Raw genomic sequence first — 20,735 nt, 5'->3', positions numbered from 1 at the left:
CGTCTAGGTGCCCTGTAGCGCTTTAGTGCTATGGAGCAATGCTTGATTATTGAGTTCCCTATTCTTTGGTATTGTGCACGTGCATGTGACATGTGGGTGACACCGTACACATTCCTGCCAATGGTTCCACACTATTCCACTGATCAACTGGTAGTGGTATTGTGCCAAGAAAAGTATCAAGGCACCAGTAACATGCAGGGTAGAAGAAAATTATATATATGCTTTATGACAAAAGGAAATGCATTAAACACGGTGCTTTTTGGGGGGAAACACAGAATATAAACCCTGTTTAGACAAAAACTACACAGGGTACCTTTAAAATGTTGCATTTTAAAGGTACCCTGTGGAGTTTTCAACTCTATGGTCATTATTGAGGCTTTATGTTGATGTTATTGTACAGGATTACATTATATTGCCTCACATATGTAGCTCAAACTTTTCAGCATCAGTTATTTGAAAAATAATTGCAATTTTTAACCTGTTTTGGCCTGAAAATATCATATTGACTTTTAGAAATCCATAGGGTCTGTAGCATAGTGAGTGTGTGTGTTTAAGTGTGCAACTGAATGTGCTTGTGTGTACATGCTATGTCCATATTGTCCATTCATTGGCATCTGAGCCCAGAGAGCTGACTGAAGGACTGGGCAGTGTTCTTATCTGCCTCACACTGCCGCGTGACTCAGCTTTACCAGGCAGCCCAGTCATTAGGGGCAAGAAGACCTTTCATATCTCAGTCAGCCCCACAGCTCTCCTTAGGGGCCGGCCAACAAGGACCCACACCCTCCCCCTCTCCTCTCCTCCTTTATCTAGCCCTCTCTTCTCTCACACCTCTCTGTCTCCCTTCTCCTCCTCTTAGCCAAGCTTTTTGTGTGTGTCCTTCTATTCTCCATTGTGTTTCTGCCTGGCACTGTCTCACACAGATTTAATGTCAGGTGTTCTCTCACTGTGTTAAATAAGTCATTTTATTTCTTCTGCCTGCAGGGGACAGAGCCCATGTACCCCCCGTCACCACTCGACTCACCCACACAAGCACTGAATACAGGCATGTTTATGTGCGGCAGCTAGATGTGTGTGCGTGTGTGTGTGTGTGTGTGTGTGTGTGTGTGTGTGTGTGTGTTGGAGATATAAGAGGTATTGAGGCGTGGGCTGCTGGTGGCTGCTGGGACGTTTCACCCCATCTCTTTCCTTCTCGCCTCCGTTTCCCAACGCCCACCTGCATTTTTGGAGGGCACAAACTGCATTCCTAACTCATGATGGTGGAACAAGTGGTGTATGGGTAGGAGGGGCTCTATTCTTCTGATCGATGTGTGTTAAATGAGCAGGGACAATGAGAAAATAAGCGGTCAGATCTCCCCTCGTCTTGAGACTGAGCCAGCAAGCATGACAGTCAGATGCCTGGCACAAAGAAACCAAAGCTTCAGGCAGAAAGGTACAGTACGACATGTGTCAAAATAATGTGTGTAAGAAAGAGAGAGAGTGTAAGACGAAAGCTCTAAGTGAATGGACATGATTTCAATATATTTCACTAACAAAATGTCATTCAATATAGTTGATCTGTAATTATAGTGTACATTATCTGTCCAATTGCGTTCAGGGTTATAGAAAAAATGTTTTCAAAAGACGTTGATTAATTAAAATAACTCAGAAAATGCCTCCAGTAAAATAAAGCAAATATTCTGAAGGAACGTAAAAATTAATAGAGTTTTTGTGCTATAAATTGTAATTTAAAGTCTGTTGTTCAGCTAGAGTTTTGCATAATTAGTTATTTGATCTAATATTGGCCCATTGTTATCCATTTAACATAGAAAAATATTTGTATTTATTCATAATTAATTAGGGCTGTAACTACATGCAATATATAATCAAAATCGCGTCACAAACCTGCGCCGCGGAGTGAGAAGTCAGAAATGTGACACACCCCTTCAACTCCCAGAGTTATCCTTCTTGTCCAGATCCCATGCTATCACATCCTTAACTATTGCTGTTAATATTAGTATTCGTCCTTTTGGTGCTTTATCCCCGTTTCGTCAGGTAAATTTAGCTAACTGTAAAGACGTCTAAAAGCGCGGGGGGGGGGGGGGGGGGGGGGGGGGGTGCACCGGTGACGCTAATGGAGGTTTAAAGTTACAAATGGCAACTGTCCTAACTCGGGAGCCTGGGCTGCTAGCTGGCTGGGGGCTGACTGTGGATGTGTCCTTGAGCCGGGGCTGTAATGATAATGGATGGTTGCTAGCTGGCTGAGGACCGAATGTGAATGTGTCCTCGGGCCGGGGCTGTTGTTAGCTCTCATCCCAGCTGAAGCCTTACAGCAACAGACAGGGCTAGCTAGCTAAATTACCATTAGATTAGTCATCTAATCTATCTATACAGTTAACATTACTGATGAATTTGTGGGTTAGCCCAAAAGATAACTGAGCGTATTGAACATTGTCGCAATATTATGTTACCCACTAAGAATTAGCTAGCTAACAATATAGACCTAGTATTAGCATTAGCTACATGCTTGTCAACCAGCACCTTTACAGTAGGTACCAAAGCACTTTTCCACTTTGGTCCCCCTGGAGGTGGGAAGCGGAATTGTCCATTACAGTTACCAGTACCATTATCCTTATATCTCATTTGAACGAGTTAATGAACCACTGAAACAATTTAAGAAACATTATTTAAGGTACAAAAAAATCTTTCTGTTGGATCGATCAATATTGAAACCAATCAATTTCAAAAAGTACGGTCTCTGTTGTATTGCTGTGTTGCAAAGTGGGATGTTATCAAAGACAAAACAATGCCATGTGGCAGAAAAAATAATCTAGATTTGTATCAAATCAAAAATCAATCAATCAAATGGGTCAAAAATCCTGGGTTTGGTGTATCGTTACAGCCCTATAGTTAACACAAAAAATGTGTGTAGTTCAAACTCCTGTCATAAAGTAAAAAATATGTTTTGTCATTACATGTGATGAAGCTCTTTAAAGCCACTACAATTAATATATTTATATTAACAATGGATCAAATGACTACTTGTTTATAAAAACGGGTGTCAAACCCAAAGATTACCATCACTCAGCTCCATACAGTAGCTGTATGAAGCATTCTTAGCATCTTCTAGCTCCTGAATTCCATTTTATGGCTCTCAACTTTTTTGTTAATTTTTTTGTAATCTAAGTGCTCTTTTCAACATGCAGTGGTTTTCATTGAAAAGGCTCTAAAAAAAAAAACAGTGTACGCTACCTCACCAGAAGCAAAAAGAGTCTTAGTGTCTAGCTGGTGATCTTACTGTAGTGGAGCATTCAGCAGCTAAAGAGCCAGATATTTTGCGTTGGTGGAGACCAAACACAGAGCATTAGAGAATGAATTTTGTTCTTACTTTTGGCAGGTGGGTAGAAACACTCAAAATCAATGCTTATGTTGCTCCCTGTCTACTGTGTCTAATGTGTAGATGTGTTCACAAGTTACTGAACTGTCCCCATGTGGCCAAAATAATCAATTAATGCAGGTTTAATGTACTGTTTTCACAAAAGAGACAGAGCGAAAGATACAAATATTTCTCTTTCAAAGAGAAAGAGAATATGTCAGACTGTCTCACCTCATGCTTGCCCTTCATCCTGCAGATCCTGATGTCATTCTTGTTCGACTCCCACGTCCTTTTCTAGTAAATTACAAAACACACATTCACACATGCACTGCTGGTTAGCAACATTTGCATTTCTCTGTCATACATCCACCTAAATGTTGTGAATGCTGTGGGTGTTTGTCCAGAAGGTGTTCACCTTGCTGTAGAACATCTCGTCTCCTGCAACGATGTCCAACTCCACACGAAAAAGGTCATCCCTTGAGAGAGGAATATAAAAATAGAGAAAAGTCTAAAGTTTAAGGTAAGGCAAGAAGCTGCAACAAGGAACCATGAATACCAGTTCCACAGCACAAGTACAGTATATACTGTATATTATTGCTAGCTCAGGACACTGCAGGTTGATGCAGATATTGTTTTGGATGAAATCCAGGCCACACATTTAAAACAAGCTCTGAGTAGGAATATTTTCCTGTATATTGAATCTGTGTGGTTCTACAACTCACTGTGCGTGCAGCTAAGTAATACATATATATATTAGAGACTTGTATTCGTTTGAAGTTGATGAGACCCTCAGAGATTAGAGAAGAGCTTGACATTGTCTTCCATTGCTCCCAATATATATGAGAAATGAAACCCGACTACATAATGATGTCTCATATTTCCCCTTTGCCTTTTGCCTCTGCTCATTAAACTCTACTTGCTCCACAGAATATGCTCCTAGGCCGCCGGATTCAGCTTATCAGTCTTATTCAAAAGCCTGAAATTGAATTAATGGATGATTTAATCAAGTTGTTATACTGATGCTTGCACATCCTCGCAAGCTGCCTACACATGGCCCTAAACCTAACACCATGCCTGTATTCATGATATTCCCAACATTGCTTTCTCACACTCTTAATCTGCTCATAATTCTGCATTTAACCTTGGATTCTGCAGTTAAAAAGCCAACTAAATGAGAGTTGGGGCTAGACAACTAACAGCTGACGTTTGCATATTGATCAAGGCTTGGGTATCCACGGGGATGGAGCTGAAGCTAGGATCTAATCTAAGCAAAGGCTCTGAATGGGCTAATCTGTAAATCTGCCATAGCCGTGTTATTGCTGCAGTATCGATCCCATCTCTGATCCAGCTCTGCCTCCCAGTGCTTCATGTTCTCTTGGTTTCTCCTTTTTCTTTGATAGAGGCAGGGGTTATCACGTATGCATCAATGTAAATGTGCTGTATTTATATAGCGCTTTTCAAGTTACTCAAAGCGCTTTTACATCATACAGGAAACATTCACCATTCACACACATTCATACACTGGGGCCGAGACTGCCGTACAAGGTGCCACCTGCTCATCAGATAAACACTCACACGCATCGGGGGCAACTCGGGGTTCAGTGTCTTGCCCAAGGACACTTCGACACGGGACTGCAGAGCCAGGGATTGAACCACCAACCTTTCGATTGGCAGGCAACCGCTCTACCACTGAACCACAGCCGCCCCATGTAGTGCCGGCTTGTGTGAGTATTCATACCACTGCAGCGTGTGTATCAACGGTTACATCTGTTTTTCTGAAAGAGAGAGTTGGGAGAATGTGTGCATGATGAGAGTACAGGTAGGCCAAGTGCCACACTCCGCTCCTGAATAATTCATCTTCACTTCTTGCTGGTGTTTTTAAAAAGATTCCCGCTCTTAGTCAATCTCATAGAACAGGATAACGGCTAAGTGGCGAAGAAATGCAAAATCACCAAACACTTGCTCAATGCGTCCCTGCTTAACAGGTCAGAGTTTAAGCATTCTCCAAACAGTGGAGTGGGCCACAGTGTGAGGCATAATCTCATCCAGGCTGCTTCAGCATTGTCTCAGCATTAACATAATGAATATAGCAACAGGCCTCCTGGTCAGAGTTGCTGGCAGCCAGCGCGGTTGCCTCTGATATTGCAGAGGAGGGGGGATTATTTATGCTGCAGCTCGTCTGTCTCTCTCTCTCTCTCTCTCTCTCTCTCTCTCTCTCTCTCTCTCTGTGTCTCTCTCCCTCCATCTCTTCTCTTGCCTTCCAGGTTGTTTGTATGATGCAAAGCCTGTGCCCTGTATGTTTTGATTGTTTATACGTGTGTTAGTGGATTTAATGTGTGCTGGGCTACTGTGTAAAGATTTCGTTATTCTTTATGTCTCAGGATGTGCATGCAGTCTTGAAAATCCTCGACTGATTAGGTCATAACTTAACAAAGGCGCCTTAACTCACAAAATCCAGGCCTAAAGCCTACAAATTAAAAGTCTCCTATTTCTTTGTCTTTTTCTGGCCTTGTGTATGTGTGTGTAGGATGTCTCTGTGTCTGAGCTGTTATTTTTATAATCGCCTCCGACCCTTTTTGACCTGGCTAATACAGGTCAACACAGAGATCTAAAGAGAAACTGTCAACATTTCCTAAATTTCAGACTTGACCAGCTCATGAACTTTCTCCTTTTGGCAAACCAAACAACGGCAGAGTCAAGGTCACGACATCTCAAGCCGCCACGTTTTCGTATAATTCTTTTTAGTTTTCCTACTCTTTTTCTCTCTAGCAGCCGTATTGTGGTTTAGTTTGATCAGAGCTGAGCCTCTGCAAATAGCGTGCAGGAAAAGCTGCTCCACTGGAAGAAATTGAAATGGAAAGATTTGAGCTGACCACCGAGTTACTCTGACACTTCTGCTGACTGAGGGAGTGAACCCTTTGGCACGTTTGTGTGCGAGTTTGCATGTATTTAGGTGTCTGTAAGTATGTGCCCCAGTTTTATATGACACAATAAATCCCCAAAAGTCGATTTGTAGTGCTCTCAAAAACTGAAAAGTGCAGTAACATCCTGCACCACCCACAAAGTTCATGAGAGAGCAACACTTTGGTTAAAGACCTTTAAGCATTAAACTCAAAGTACATCATCTGTGAAGTTGAGCCTGGGGCTTCAACAACCACTCAAAAAAAGCAGTGAAATACACCACTTATTAATAATATATCAAATGGACAAAAAATTAAAAAATACATAAAAACAAATATCTGAAACTAGGAATTCCTGCACATGCGATACAAATAAGTAACATCTATCAACAAAAGATCTATAAATTGGGGTGAAAATAAATAGTGACAAAAATAAGTGTACTTATATATTTAAAGTGGACTCTTGATTTGTTTGTATTTTGACATATTAGGTCTTTTATGACATCTTATGGGTAAGATTTAGTCAATTCTGTTCTTCCTTTATAAAATCTACCTGTGACTACTTATGCCTACCATGTCCACACACTGACTTATTATAGGCCAAATGCCTAATAGATTATATCAAGAAAAAAGGTAGATGGCTTAATATTAATGAAAATAATCACTGGTTGCCGCTTTAGTTGTATTTCCAAATTTGAAAACAGCAGCTTTCCAAAGTTGTAGTTTAAATTGCATCAGTCTGCAAGTCATCGGCAAAGTGCATTAACTAGTTGTATGCTAACGGAAAAAACATTGTCCTAAGAGGTTTAGTCCAGAGTGTGAACTTTATAGTAGTATATAGTATATAGGGTCTATGGTATGTGATCTCCCCACAAACTTGGCCTCGTCTGCATGTTATACTTTCTCTGCTAGCTGCTCTACAGCTGAACAGCCTGGCAGCTTCACCTCCCGAGCTTTCCAGTCTTTGGCACAAGTGAGTGTCTCCCTGTCCGTCTGCCAGGAGGCATTTGACCTGGCTGTGACTGCCGCCGCATGACCCCCCCACATGATCTCTGAGGTCAGCGTATGCGGACTAATGCACAGAGCAACACCAAACTGGCATTAAGTCAACACACTTTTTCTTTCCACCTAATGCAAATGTACATGCACACGCACACGCACACACGCACACACACACACACACAGATGGCAAAACCCCCTTATGCTTTATCACAATTGGAACAGTTATCCAAGAATTGACTTTGTTCCTTTGCTCATCTTCATCAATAGATAAACACTCTCCAATTGGTTTATATGTTTGTGGATTACCCTCTTGGATTTGTCTGAGGGCTGAAGACCACAGGATCCACAGCTGCTCATCTGGACAGCAATGAAATAGGGCTTAACGCAGCACGGTGCTTTACCCCAGCAGCCAAATACATAGTTTACTTTCATTTAGCAATGATGGGGAGGTGGACAGGGAGAGGTATCCGCTCTCCGCAGGTGCTTGGGGCAGGGATTAAACAGTGCTTGCAGTCTAGGGAGCAGCTATGCTAATGGTGACAGGATTTGGGGATGAGTGAGGCGTCTTATCAGGCCATGCACTCTGTAGGAGCTTTTGGCAGTCATACCTGCCGCCACTCAGGTACTTATTTATATATTACACTTTTTAAACCTCCGCCTCCCTGCTGGGTTGTCTCTGGCTTATACAAGCATTTGAACACGGATCTATTTCTTTCTAGGCTGATCATTTTCTGTCAGGAAGCCGCAAACACTATTAGCCACTTTCAAGAAATATATAAATATACTGTCTTTCTGTGAATCCATCTCACTGCCCTGAACCCCCCTCGTCAGTCTTGCATTTCATTATCATCCGGTTGGCTGAGACATTCAAATCAGTATACCTCTGCTATTCAGTAAAAAACGTTCTGCAGATGTAAATCGAAATGAACGTCTCACAGACTGCGTGATGGCACCAGTAATATTTAAAAGCAGACCTGCAGACTGCAGTAGCTGTGGTTGTCTGTGTGCAGTTATAATATTAGGCTGTGTGCTTATAGACCCTCTCAGTATAGTCAGAACGACTGGAACCATGTTAAATAGTTTGATATATTTACTACCAACTCTCAGTAGTGGGGTTAGGCCAGCTGGAGGCCAGGGACTGGGTCATTTCCTGGACCACAGTGGCGTCTGTTGTTGGAAACCACTTCAGTCTTCTTTCAGACTGCCACTACAAATAATAACCAGCACCATATGGGGAAACTGACTGGGTCTCATTTCTTTAGCATGTTTCAGGCTTGAATATTTTTTAGACAACCAGGGCAGTAAATCTTGAGGTGTATGGTTTTTGTTAGTTCAGTCTGTTTTAGGTCGGCTCCTGAACGGCTCTGGGGAGCAGCAGATGTAGCTTTATGGTGTAAACCCGGTGCAGCTGAGCAGGCCATCCTTGTCTGGTCCTCCGGATCACCAGGGTCAGCACACTCACCAGACTGACAGAGTGATGGACACCAAACTAGAAAGCATTTGTCTGGCCAAATATCAGCCTTCAAATGAAGCTACTGTAACAGATTTGTTACAAAAAAACTTTAATCTCTCGCAAGTCACGCATTTATTTTTACCAAGTATTCAAAAGAGATATGGAACTTGTCAATAGCTAGTGGGGCATTCTGTTCCAAATCATTTTTTTTTCTCATATTAGATTTTGTTCAAACCTTATGTATATGCTATTTGAGACCAAAAAATAAGGTCTAGTAGGCATAATGAGCCTTGTATCCTGTTCTGATTAAACATGAAGACAACATAGAAGGAACCTGTAACTGTATAGAAGAAAAAAAAATGTTCATGGTCCAAGGAATGAGTCCACATGCAACAAATTGCAACCTCGGCTTGCCATACTTGACATATCTTGAATTCTGATGATGTTAGAGCTCTTGAAATTGAGACATCAATCTAATACAGTAAATTTAGCCAGGACAATGGAAAGTCCATATCTACTTTTGGAGACTGCTTGGGGCCCCAAAACCACCCATTTTGCACTTTAAGGTCACTAATAACATATCGGACATATGAACCTGTCTTTTTAATAATTTGGATCTGTTGCACATCCTTTTTGTCTGTGCCCGAACGAATGTCATAGCTGTAGGAGTGAAATGTCTAACAGTTTTGCATTGCCAGACCTTTCTCCACAACACTCTAAAGGAGCGTCTGGCGAGTCCACACAGCATTCCCAGATGGAAAAAAAAATTGTGCCCTGGTTTATTGGCATTTCCTTAAACCAATTACAATCGTCGTGGGTGACGCTAAGCCCCAGACGGAACAACGGTGCAGCTGCAAAATGGCTTTGGGAAGAAATTTGTTTTGGTGGAACGTATGTACGTCCAAAAGTTGTTTTAGTCGTGCAATTGAGAACTCCAATCCAACAGATAGTCTAGCTAACTGTCTGGATTTACCCCGCAAAGATCTGAGGAGCAGTTGAACATATTCCTCCAGCGTCCGACCAGAGTTTTGAATGGCAACACAAAAAAAGCGGAAGGTGACGGACATCCAGCAGAATGTCCGGCAACACCCGGAAGATAAAACTCCTGGAACTGAAACGTCAACGATATAGACTATATGTATAATCATACTGAACACTACATATGGCTTTCTGTCTTAGACGTTTTCAGGGTGCAAAAATGACTAAAAATGCCAGTGTCAAAAAAATGTTTGACAGAATACATTTTTGGGAGTCAAGTACCGAAGCCCGGCCAATATCTGCGGGCCGATATTATCAGCGGATATCAGGCATTTCCCGATATATCGGTATCACAATTTTAATGGGTGATTACAAAAAAATATATGTATAAAAACGGACTGTCAATCTTATTATGAGCGTTTGCGTTGCATTGTCTGTCCACCAGAGGACGCTCTACAACGTCACTGTTGGCAACACAGATTTTTTTTTTAAGTGTTTTTGTTCAAAGGACTTTAAGTTTCATATCTTAAGTTTGTATTTTTATACATTTTATATAATAGACATTTAATATATTTTGATGTTCCTCTGTTCTGTTGTGACAATAAAACAAATTATTATCATATTATTTTAGTAAGAACTCATAAATAAATACAAATAACTAATGTTAGGGAAATCTGTTTATGTTTTGTAAAGTTAAACGTTTCTAAATTATTGAATTTTTTTAAATATATGTCGGCCAATATATCAGCCTATCAGATTTTTAAATAACCAAATTTTTGTATCGGTATCGGCCTTAAAAATCCTTTATCAGTCCGGCCCTAATATACAGTACAGAAAGTGTAAACAAAATCTCATTTGACAGGGATGAGTAACAAAGTTACTTTAATTATTTGTTGTTTGTTCAGGCCTGATCAGACCATCAAATTATAAAAAGAGAGAAATTAATACATTTTTATGAAATCCCTTGAATCAGAGGAGAGATAATTAGCATAATAGCATGTTAACATGTTAATCTGTTAACAGGTATACAGTTAGCATGTTGAAATATTGACCAAAGTGTTGCCACAACAATAAATTTAACCAGAAACGTGTACCTCTCTACAGCTGTAATACTGATGGTATGTTTTATTTGTAAATGTTGGTTTGAGGCTCATAAACTGTAACTCCCAAAATATATATAATATACTGTACAATAACAATATGACAGTATACTATAGAGTATAGTTATTTTGTTGCCAAGCTACATAATATACCATGTTGCTTGGCAACAAAATAAGTAATAAAAGACCATCCAGTAGATTTTAAAGCTGAAAATGGCTCTGACAAAGTTATATCTGTAAGTGTACATGTGTGTGATGCAAGCAATCAAAGGCATATCACAGGTCCCAGATTTCCCAAAGCATATTCCTTCTGTAGATGAAGCCATAAAGGAACTGCTCATACTATGAATTTGTTAGTGTGTCTGTATGTGTGTTGTACCTGGCTCCAATGTAGAGTGTCCGATTGACTTGGAGAATCCTCTGGATGTGTAGAGGCTCTTGTCTCAGCCATGTTCGGTGGGGTCGTCCCAGAAACACTGGGTGTCTTCTCACCACTGTTGGTCAATGAGAGACAAAAACGCATAATGATGGTGGCTGATTCCCAAACTGACATCCATCAAATGTCATCAACATAGAAGTGGTTTTGAGTTTGTTTTTACACTTCTGCAGCAGTAACAGGTATCCAAACATTAGCATATCTGCTACTATGAGCATTCCGGAGCTGTGTTTGAAACTACGCCCTCATTCACTCACTCACTATTCCCTATATAGTGTTTATTAAACAATGAACTAGCTATATAACGAGATTGCAGACACTCATTGAAACCACATTCTTGCGTGACTTGCGTCAGGAGATGCGCCCTTTGTTTGTCGCGAGCAGGCCCAGCATCATAAAATACTCTTTAAACGTCCCTTAAACAAGGTGAGCACTCAGAAGAATGGGAAGAGGTTACACGTATGTTGCCTGTTACATTTCCAATGTTTAGAAATGAAAGTCCGCTCCTTTTCAGTTGTCGCAATGATTTCGGCTTCTTCTTCTCCTCCGTGCAAATGTGCCCATGTGGCCTTGTGGATCAAAATGTTGGGTACATTGTATGTACACTTAAGTAAGCAGTGCATTGTGGGTATTTTATAGTGGACTGTACAGTGAATGAAATTTACCATGGAGAATTTGAACACAACTACAAAACGGGGAACACAATATATAGTGCACTATTTCCGTGATAAGGAATGGTTTCGAACACAGCTAAAGACAAAAAAAAATTGAGATTAAAAAAAACAACTAATCCAAATAATAAAATGAAAGATGTCTGAAATATACATCATATGTTGCCATTATATTAACAAGTTTTTGTTAGTTGAGTGATTGGGACTCATTTTTGATAAATTGTTTAATTGAGCATGGATTACCAATCTGTCTTTGACCTCAACTGAGGTGAATGAGAAGATTGTCATCTCTTCTCTGCTCTTTCATCATTTACCCCTTTAATCTCACCCTATAGACCATTCATCAGTCACCTCTTCTTGTTCACCTCTGTAATTTGTCTGCTTCTGCTTTATTACTATCCTGTAATTTCTTCCTATTGTGTCTACGTCACTCTGTCCTGGGACCCACTGTGATTCTTTCTTTTCTCTTTCTGTCCTCCACCACGCCTCCCGGTGCTTGTCTTGTCTGACCATCCAGATGAGCCTGCATTTTCTACTGTAACGTATACCAGCTGTAAACCACAGCTGCTGAGTCTAACACAGCGCCTCAGTGTACCACTCAGTACCCTGACAACCGCTACACTCTACTGTTGGTATTGATACGTTGAGAAGGCGCTAAACTCAGCAGGGAAACCATCAATCAATACTATTGAACTGTGATCAATCAAGGTCGGATCTGAGCTGGAGACTGCCAAGCTTATATGGAGACTCAAAGTCTGAGTGTGTAAGGTCTCTCTCAAGGATGTGAGTGTGTGTGTGGGAAAGTCATGAACGTGAGAGCCCCTTACTTCACTCTGCTCCACACCTCCTGACCTGAACACCCTTTGTGTGCGAGCCTGTCTGACCCTCCGCCTCCTTCTTGCCCTTTACCCAATTCAACAGCCTGCCTGTTAGGCCGCGACCTCACACATCACGACCTGGGAGAAAGAAACGCAGGGGAGTAGGCGCCTAGAGGGTGGGAAATTTGGTGGGGTCACTACCTTCAGTGGGGATGAAGTTGATGGGCCCCGGTTCTTCGGGGAACGCCGAGCTGGCCATTTGGAGCAGGCAACACAGCAGGACGAAGGGCGTTGCCACGGTCGCCATAGCAACACAAGGGCGGAGTCTATGGGAAAGAAAAAGACAGAAAAAGGAGAAAAGGAAGTGAGTGGTTGCTAAATGAGGCATAGAAGTGACACACACATAAACATAGACGGATAAGTATTCACTCACTCAATCACTGGCTGATTAACTACCTAACTGGCTGGCTGGTTTTCTTGACTAAGGCTTTATCTTTGTATTTCCACAGCATCTCTAAGTCTTCGCCCTCTTAGGAGGGTGTGTGTGTGTGTGTGTGTGTGTGTGTGTGTGTGTGTGTGTGTGTGTGTGGGAGAGGGTGTTAAGTCATCCACTGAGGGAGAAGAGATCACTGTGGCACAACATAACCACATCAAACATCACACCACATATGACCCATCTGAGAATGAGGAGGCAAAAAGGCAACATCTTGGGCAAGACAGAGAGAAATAAATGGCCTATAGATGAAGGGGAAATCTGTATAGACAGAGAATGAGTGAAAGGCTTAATAACCCACCAGACATCTAACATTTTCCAGGATATTATAAAGTCTGAGAGAGGGAGAGATGTGGTGGTTTACCTAAATTAAATGCTTGCCAGCAACGCAAATCACCTCTCTGACAACTGTTGGTATTTTTCATCGGGCAGTACAGAAGCACATGCAGGTCTCGGATGTGATTCATGTGGAAATACAAATCATACCCAAATTAAGTTACTTACACGATCCATCTAGAAAATATACCAAGCACTGCCTCGGAGAAGAAAAGCTCTCAGGATTGCTCTCGACTTCAGCCACAAACCTCAGCAGGCATGACGAGCTGGCCGTTGCCTCTGCGTGCTGTTACTGCAATTCGCCGTGAATTCAACAGGCACTTTTAGTCAAGTTGTTATTATATTGAGCTCTAACACCTCTGTAATTTTCTGTCATTTTTTCCCCTCTCATACAAGCCTGGCATGGAATAGTGTTTTCTTTTTTTTTTTATAAGATTTTTTCATGGGCATTTGTTTTTATCCGACAGGACAACTGAAGACATGAAAGGGGAGAGAGATGGGGGGAATGACATGCAGCAAAGGGCCACAGGTCAGAGCTGAACCCAGGCCCGCCGCAATGAGGAGCAGACCTCCACACACGGGGGCTGGCTCCACCAACTGAGCTATCCTGGTGTGTGTTTACCTCAAAATTTTTCAAATACATAATTTACAAAACACCAACATTTTGATTCTTCTTTGTCATCTTTTCTTCTTTTTTTAAGATTATTTTTGGGCTTTTTATGGCCTTTGATCGGCAGGAAAGGGAGAGAGAAGAGGGACGACATGCAGCAAATAAGTGCCGGTCAGATTCAAAGCCTTCACGGCGCGCAAACTCTACTAGGTGAGCTAGAAGTATAGCCCCGTCCTGTTGTCACCTTAACACTGAATGCAAAATTGGGTAATTTGTTTTGAAAATCAAGCGGAGAGGCCTTCTATCCCCACTGCAAAGCATTTCTTTCAGTCATGCACAATTGCAACAATTCAAATTTGAATACTCAAGGTCGGATTTCTTCATGCAAAACTCCCCAGCATTTTACTGTGGTCACAGATGCTTTAATGTGTAAAACAAAGACTTGAATATTCGGTGTCCACTATACACGCTTCATTTCTTTGTCAGCCTTTATCTCTCTTAGACTTGTTTTGTGTTTAGTTCAACTAACAGTCAACTGAACTATATTGTGGGTTTGAGAGAGCTTTACTGGCAAAGAGTTTGTTGATGACACATAAATTATGATAAAACCTTGTGCACAGGGTCATTGTCATGTAAAAACCATCTTTCCTAAAAGTAGCCACAAAGTTCAAAATAAACTTTTGTGTAGAATATAATTCAATGCTGAAACAACACTATGTAACCTTTTTTTTTTAGAGAACAGGTAACTCAGGTAACACTATTAATTCCTTTGCACAATTTAGTATCATTCCATGTTTGAGTGTAAAACACCAGACGGCCCATTTTTGATAGGTAACTGAAACTGTTATGTACTGTATGCTACTGTATGCTCTCTTCAAAGCCAGCAGACCACTTTAAAAAAAAACTGTTATTTTACCACGCGGAACACAGGAGTGGCTTGTCTACAGCTGCCTCGATCGGTTTGTTAGTTAGTGTTATTGCTTGACTTTGGTGAATGATAGCTGCTAGTGTAGACTACGTTGCATAGCACCCGCCTCTGTATGTGGAAGGAGTCAGAGCAGAAGGGCCTATGTTATTAAAAGGGTCATAATTTAATAGTGTAAAATCTATTTAAATTGGAAACATAGGCTAGTAAAACAGAAGCACAAGTATACAAGAGTTATTACGTCAGGGAACGTCAGGTAATGACGAATATTAAGCTAAAGTCAGCTAACATTAGCCACCATAAGCTACTGGTCCTACCAGACCAGGTAAGGCTGTTGAGGCAAACAACATAAGTGTGATGAATTGCACAAAGGTGAGAAGAAGAAAAAAGTTACTTAGAAATAAGGGACCTTGCTCAAACAATGGCAAACAGCCCCAGACTAAAAAGAATGACAGTTAGTATGTATATATATGTAAAATTTTGGAATATTGTAGTCTATGTAGTCACATAGAAACAGTTCCCCTCTTTCAATCATTTTCCAGTCTTTCTCTTTCATTCACTCACTCCCATACTCTCTCTCTTCCCGAAAGGAAACAAACAGCCATTGTGCAGCACGTCTCTTTAATGGAGTCCGAGACATAACCTTATCAGGACACATAATCTTTTTGGGACATTTCTCACATTCCCTGCACAGACATCAGAATAAAAGTGGGAGGCATGCTTATTACTCAACACCCACAAGCATAATTACAGGAGGCAAAGGGGAAAGAGTCACCAAGAAAGGAGGTCATGGGGTAAAGAGAGAGAGAGAGAGAATGAGAGAGAAAGAGATGGAGTGAGAGATAAGTTTGAAATAGAGATAGAGAAAGATGGAGTCAGAGATAAGTATGAAATAGAGAGAGAAAGAGAAGTTGAGAAGTCAGGAAGTCACTATATCCAATCACAGATTCTATTGTTTCTGCTATTAATAATGTATGAATAAATGTCAGGCGGTACGCATTCGATTAGTATAATTAGACACCCTGGGCTATACAATTTCATGGGACAGCAGAATAAGTAGATGTGTGTGTGTGTGTGTGTGTGTGTGTGTGTGTGTGTGTGTGTGTGTGTGTGTGTGTGTGTGTGTGTGTGTGTGTAAATGGTTCAGAACCAAAGCATCTCTGTAATTATGACAAATGGCTCCAGCTGAGTCCATTCAGAAGCCTTGCTGCATGGCACAAGCTGTACAGTAATACGCCATCATTATTGAACGGGGAATACTGCAAGTTGCATATACATTTTGCCATTTAGAGGAGACACTAATCAAAAATATTCAACCCTGGGGTGCAGTAGCACTTTGTGTTCGAAAATTGAAATGGCAGTAGATGTCACTGAAGTCGTACTGAAGCTGGCATACTGTGTGGCCTCTGTGGATTTAAGAAACGTTAAAAACTCCCATGTCAGAAGCAAATTATTGTTTCAGTTCCTTCACCGTGGAGACTATTGTTTTCAGTGTTGTTGTGACAAACATATTATTAAGGGATTGAGCTTGATTTCAGGCCTCATCCCAACAGTCTTATTTGGGCGCCAAGTTAATACAGATGGCTAGTGGAGGAAAAATGCAAATGATATTTGGTCCAGTTAAACTTCCTTCTGATCTTAAATACCTCATTGACTCTAACTATCCTTTCTTTACTACTAATTAAATAGGTGGACTCCTGAATTCACCACCATGCTCCAACGGCTGCAACAGGATTTAAACAGACCTGTTAATTTGTCTGTTTCCACAGCCCCAAATCAATTTGATTATGGGTGTATAGGCAGGTAATTTCCTAAACAAAGTCATTAAAAGATCATGTAGCTGCCGAAAAAGTATGGGGGGGGGGGGGGGGGGGGGGGGGGGGGGGGATTTTCTCCCTGGACCCCATTAAAGCCACATTGAAACAATCACCAGTGTGGCCAACTCAGATAACTTAGATAACAAATCACCAGCCAATCAATGACGTCTAATGTCTTTGGCAAAGCCCTAATGAGGACTGATACAGTTTTGATACAGAGCCAAGTCACGCGAAAGAACATACTCTTAAAAGAGAGGCGGTAACTGTTTGACGGCAAAGACGATTTGTGAGGAACGTCTTCAATGTGAAATTGGACGCTGGTTATACAGCGATATTGATCCTCTGCTGCAAGGCTTTGGATACTTTGAAAGCAAATAAAACACATCATCATCAAATAAAAGTGCTAATATGCTCTGTAATGTTTTTGTCGCTTAATACAGTTGCCATGGTTCTCGCTTGAGGTACTTGCACTAAAAATTGGACAGTTGAAAGAAAACCAAGATTATGCATGTCCCAGATAAATGGAAAATGGTAATGAAATAGAGCAGCATTAATGGAGACACTTTGGTGGATGGGTTATTTATGATTAAAATATAATAACTGTGGCTATCAAGTATTTTATAGAGGTATCAGTACTGGTAACACAGTACTCAAGCAATAGCCTGATAATCTCTTATCACTCTAGTCGCCCAGCTTCAATAAGAGAAAGAATTAGTTCAAAGATGGTCTATTTCCACTGAAATCCTTTTCTTATCATTTTACAAAAGGAAACAAAATGTTCATATTAATGTTTTTATATTTATTTGCATGTATTGCAGATATTAAAAGGTGCACAAATTAATATTTTTATATTAGCAATGGATGACAGGACTACTTGTGTAAGGGGACAGTCCTAATAATAATAAACCCACAAACAAGTATCCCTCAATTATGAACTATACAGATTTCCTTAGCATGTGTTTTAACCTCTTTCATCCCATGGTTTAACTTCCTAGCCCAACACTTTACTGCTTTGGTTCACTATCAGTGCTTTCATGAACCTAGTTTCCAGCAGCAGAGGGCCGCTGAGGAAACTTTACCAAAGGAACACCAAAATGAACAAAACAGCAGACAGATAAAGTTAGCATCTCGCTGAAATAAAGTGGTGCATTTAGCAGCTGAAGAGCCAGATGTTTAAATAGACAAGAATTTTCTGTATCAACTTTATGTCAATGTTGTTTTTATAGTTTGTTATGCTGTGCCCAAGTGGCCAATTAAATCAATTAATACAAGTTTACATTTTGAAGTGCAGTTCTCATGGTTTTCTGTGATTGATAATAGTGGCACAAATATGTAATCAAAGACAATCTCAAAGAAAATCTGCATGCTGATTGAAATATTCTTGTGAATAGTAGTAGAAGCTATAGTAGCAGTATGAGATGAAGAAGTGATTCACTTCAATTCACAGTTTCAAATAAAGCCCTGCAAAAAGAGAGAATCCTGGAGAGGAGCCAACAACAACTCAAAAGGTTTCAAGCTCTTATAACCTTTGTTATTGGAAGGGAGATAGACTCAAACTACCAAATGACTTGATCCTTAAAAACACTTAACTTTTTAAGAGGAATTAATGTTCAAAGAAATACTCATTTGCCAGAGGCAAAAGTGTACATTCCATTTTGCTCTGCTTTTATTGTTCCACATCACCGAGTTGACCTTCAGAATTTGCTACACGAGACTGTGCCGGTACAAGAGAAAGTGTATTAAGTAAGCAGTGGAGGATTTTATGATTGTTCCATTTTCTTTACGCAGACTTAAAGACACCCCATAGATTTCCCAGAGACTGGCCTAATTGTCATATTAGTAAGAGAAGATAGGAGAGGCTGCTTTATGGAGTGTGACAGGTGATCGCCTGATGCTGCTTGGATTTCCTTCAATCAGCAATAACACAAGAGGCTACACGTGGCAGGGACGTGAGGAGGAAATGAAATAGAAATTTAGACGTGAGACAGTACGCTGTGAAGGAGGTTTTCAGGCAAAGATGGAAATGAACACTGCGGCTATAAAAAAAGATGACAAAGCAGGACAAACAAAATAACAAAAATAATGCCCTAGAATGAATGATGAAGAGAAACCAAAGTGAAAGAGAGACAAGTGAGACATTCAAAAAGAGAGGGGGAGTCACACCGGACATAAAAAGAGTGAAGCCAAAGAATTTTCGAAATGAGAGAGACAGAAAGACAAAGAAACAGATGAGAGGAAGAGCACTGAGCCAATAGTACACTTGCATTGCCAGATTTATATTCAGACTGAGCCAAGAGTAGACTAGTGGGAATGACTTTTTGGCTTTGTACTTTCCTGGTTTTCAACTTATCTAAAGGGATGACATTTTTCTGCATATCTTTATGTGAAGGAAATTTGGAGTCCCTCAGGTGTCAATGAGTGGACCATTGCTTTTCAACCTGTACATTGCAACATAAATCAAAAACTCAAGGCTGTGGACTTTATGGGGTCTAGAGCACTGGACCAAACAAGTTTTCTTATGAGGGATAATAAAGTTGATTTTACTCTGGTATACAGTATCCACATTTGTCCTCTGGAACCCTCAACCCTCTTAAGCCCAATCCAGCATTTAAGACCAAAATAACTGGTTGTCCCAGAACTTCCTGCAACTCAACAAAGAAGACACCAAATTCTTATTATTTGTACTAAGCTTCTGTGGCAGGAAACATGTTCTCATTAGCCTCTTTCTCCCTGGAAGTACAGTATCACAAAGGTCATAAATCTGGGGTTTTATTGTTGATTATTACCTTAAGCACCAGAGCAGTATCCCAAATAAAGCAAAAACATCTTAAAAATATATCTTGAGTGAAAGGCTTCTCGATAAAAGCAGTAGCTCTTAAATGTGCTGATTGTGTGTTGGTTCAACCCTAACACCAGACAAGAATGTTAATACAATAGAATTCTGCAAAACAAAGTATTACGTTCAAAGCCAACGTTGTAGTTGTTAAAACCATTGCCTTTTTTATGTCAAATGGAAACATTCTAAAAAAATAGTTAAGGTCAGGTAAAGATGATGGTTATGACAGACACGGTTAATGTAAGGCTAACTAGTTATTGATAATAAAAATGCTTTAAAGGGGAACTCCACCATCAAAGTCTACCGGTCTGTGTGAGTGCTACTGAATATTTGATAACAAAATTGTATCAATCCTGTTGTGAATCCAGATGGAGCTCAATGAAATCTGGTAAATTGCCTCAAGTTGAGGCAATTTGAGGCAGCGTTGTTTAGTCCCGAAGACTACAAGTTTGAAATTAAAAAAGAAATCTGGCGGTGTGGAGCTAGAAAGAAGTGTGATTACCAGAACTCTGTATCCCCCTCCTCATCTTTGCTTAGGGCCAGAAGCTCAAGGCTAGATTAGCCGCTATAAGCATTACACCCCGTCATCATTTACTGAACTGACAGCTGCCGCATTGCCTTGTGGGTAAGATGGCCAGTGGTTTTGACAAGCCTTTTTTAAGAAACTGCCCATCATGAGTCCCACATTGTTATATGTGTGCAATGCTGACCACTACACCCTTACTCACAGCCTTGCTACATGCTACTTCCTGTGATGGCACTGTATATTGGCCCTGGATCAAAGTTTTGGGTTGTGGATATGTCCAATGTGGTCCATCTAAAAAGACTGTGGACTGACCACTGCCAAAATACAACAAGTTTGAATACATCACTGTTACTAGTCAGATCTCTGCATTGGCTTCCAGATTTGATTATTACATCATTTTTGTATTTTGCTCCACAGTCACTCCCTCTCTGACTTATTCCATATGCACACCTATCCAGGGTGCAATTTGTGAAAAAAGCAGA

General features: G+C 40.7%; 1 protein-coding gene and 1 long non-coding RNA gene across 2 annotated transcripts in view; one reads left to right on the top strand and one right to left on the bottom strand.

Moving 5' to 3' along the window:
* Nucleotides 1-20,735, top strand: part of LOC117950360 — a 340,112-nt gene that overhangs the window by 259,537 nt on the left and 59,840 nt on the right. The gene's annotated exons all lie outside the window — the stretch shown is intronic.
* Nucleotides 1-20,735, bottom strand: part of sema6bb (sema domain, transmembrane domain (TM), and cytoplasmic domain, (semaphorin) 6Bb) — a 127,557-nt gene that overhangs the window by 55,110 nt on the left and 51,712 nt on the right. Inside the window, exons 2-5 of the mRNA XM_034881299.1 lie at nucleotides 12,912-13,036; nucleotides 11,165-11,279; nucleotides 3,768-3,828; nucleotides 3,584-3,646 (exon numbers count right to left, since the gene is read on the bottom strand). Coding sequence (XP_034737190.1) covers nucleotides 3,584-3,646; nucleotides 3,768-3,828; nucleotides 11,165-11,279; nucleotides 12,912-13,017 — 345 coding nt within the window. The 5' untranslated portion in view covers nucleotides 13,018-13,036. The remainder of the gene's footprint in view (nucleotides 1-3,583; nucleotides 3,647-3,767; nucleotides 3,829-11,164; nucleotides 11,280-12,911; nucleotides 13,037-20,735) is intronic.

The sequence above is a fragment of the Etheostoma cragini genome, chromosome 9 (genome assembly GCF_013103735.1).
Source record: "Etheostoma cragini isolate CJK2018 chromosome 9, CSU_Ecrag_1.0, whole genome shotgun sequence".
In the NCBI taxonomy this organism is placed as follows: Eukaryota; Metazoa; Chordata; class Actinopteri; order Perciformes; family Percidae; genus Etheostoma; species Etheostoma cragini.
Note: the sequence above shows the minus strand (reverse complement) of the source record. Positions and strands in the feature narration are given on the sequence as shown.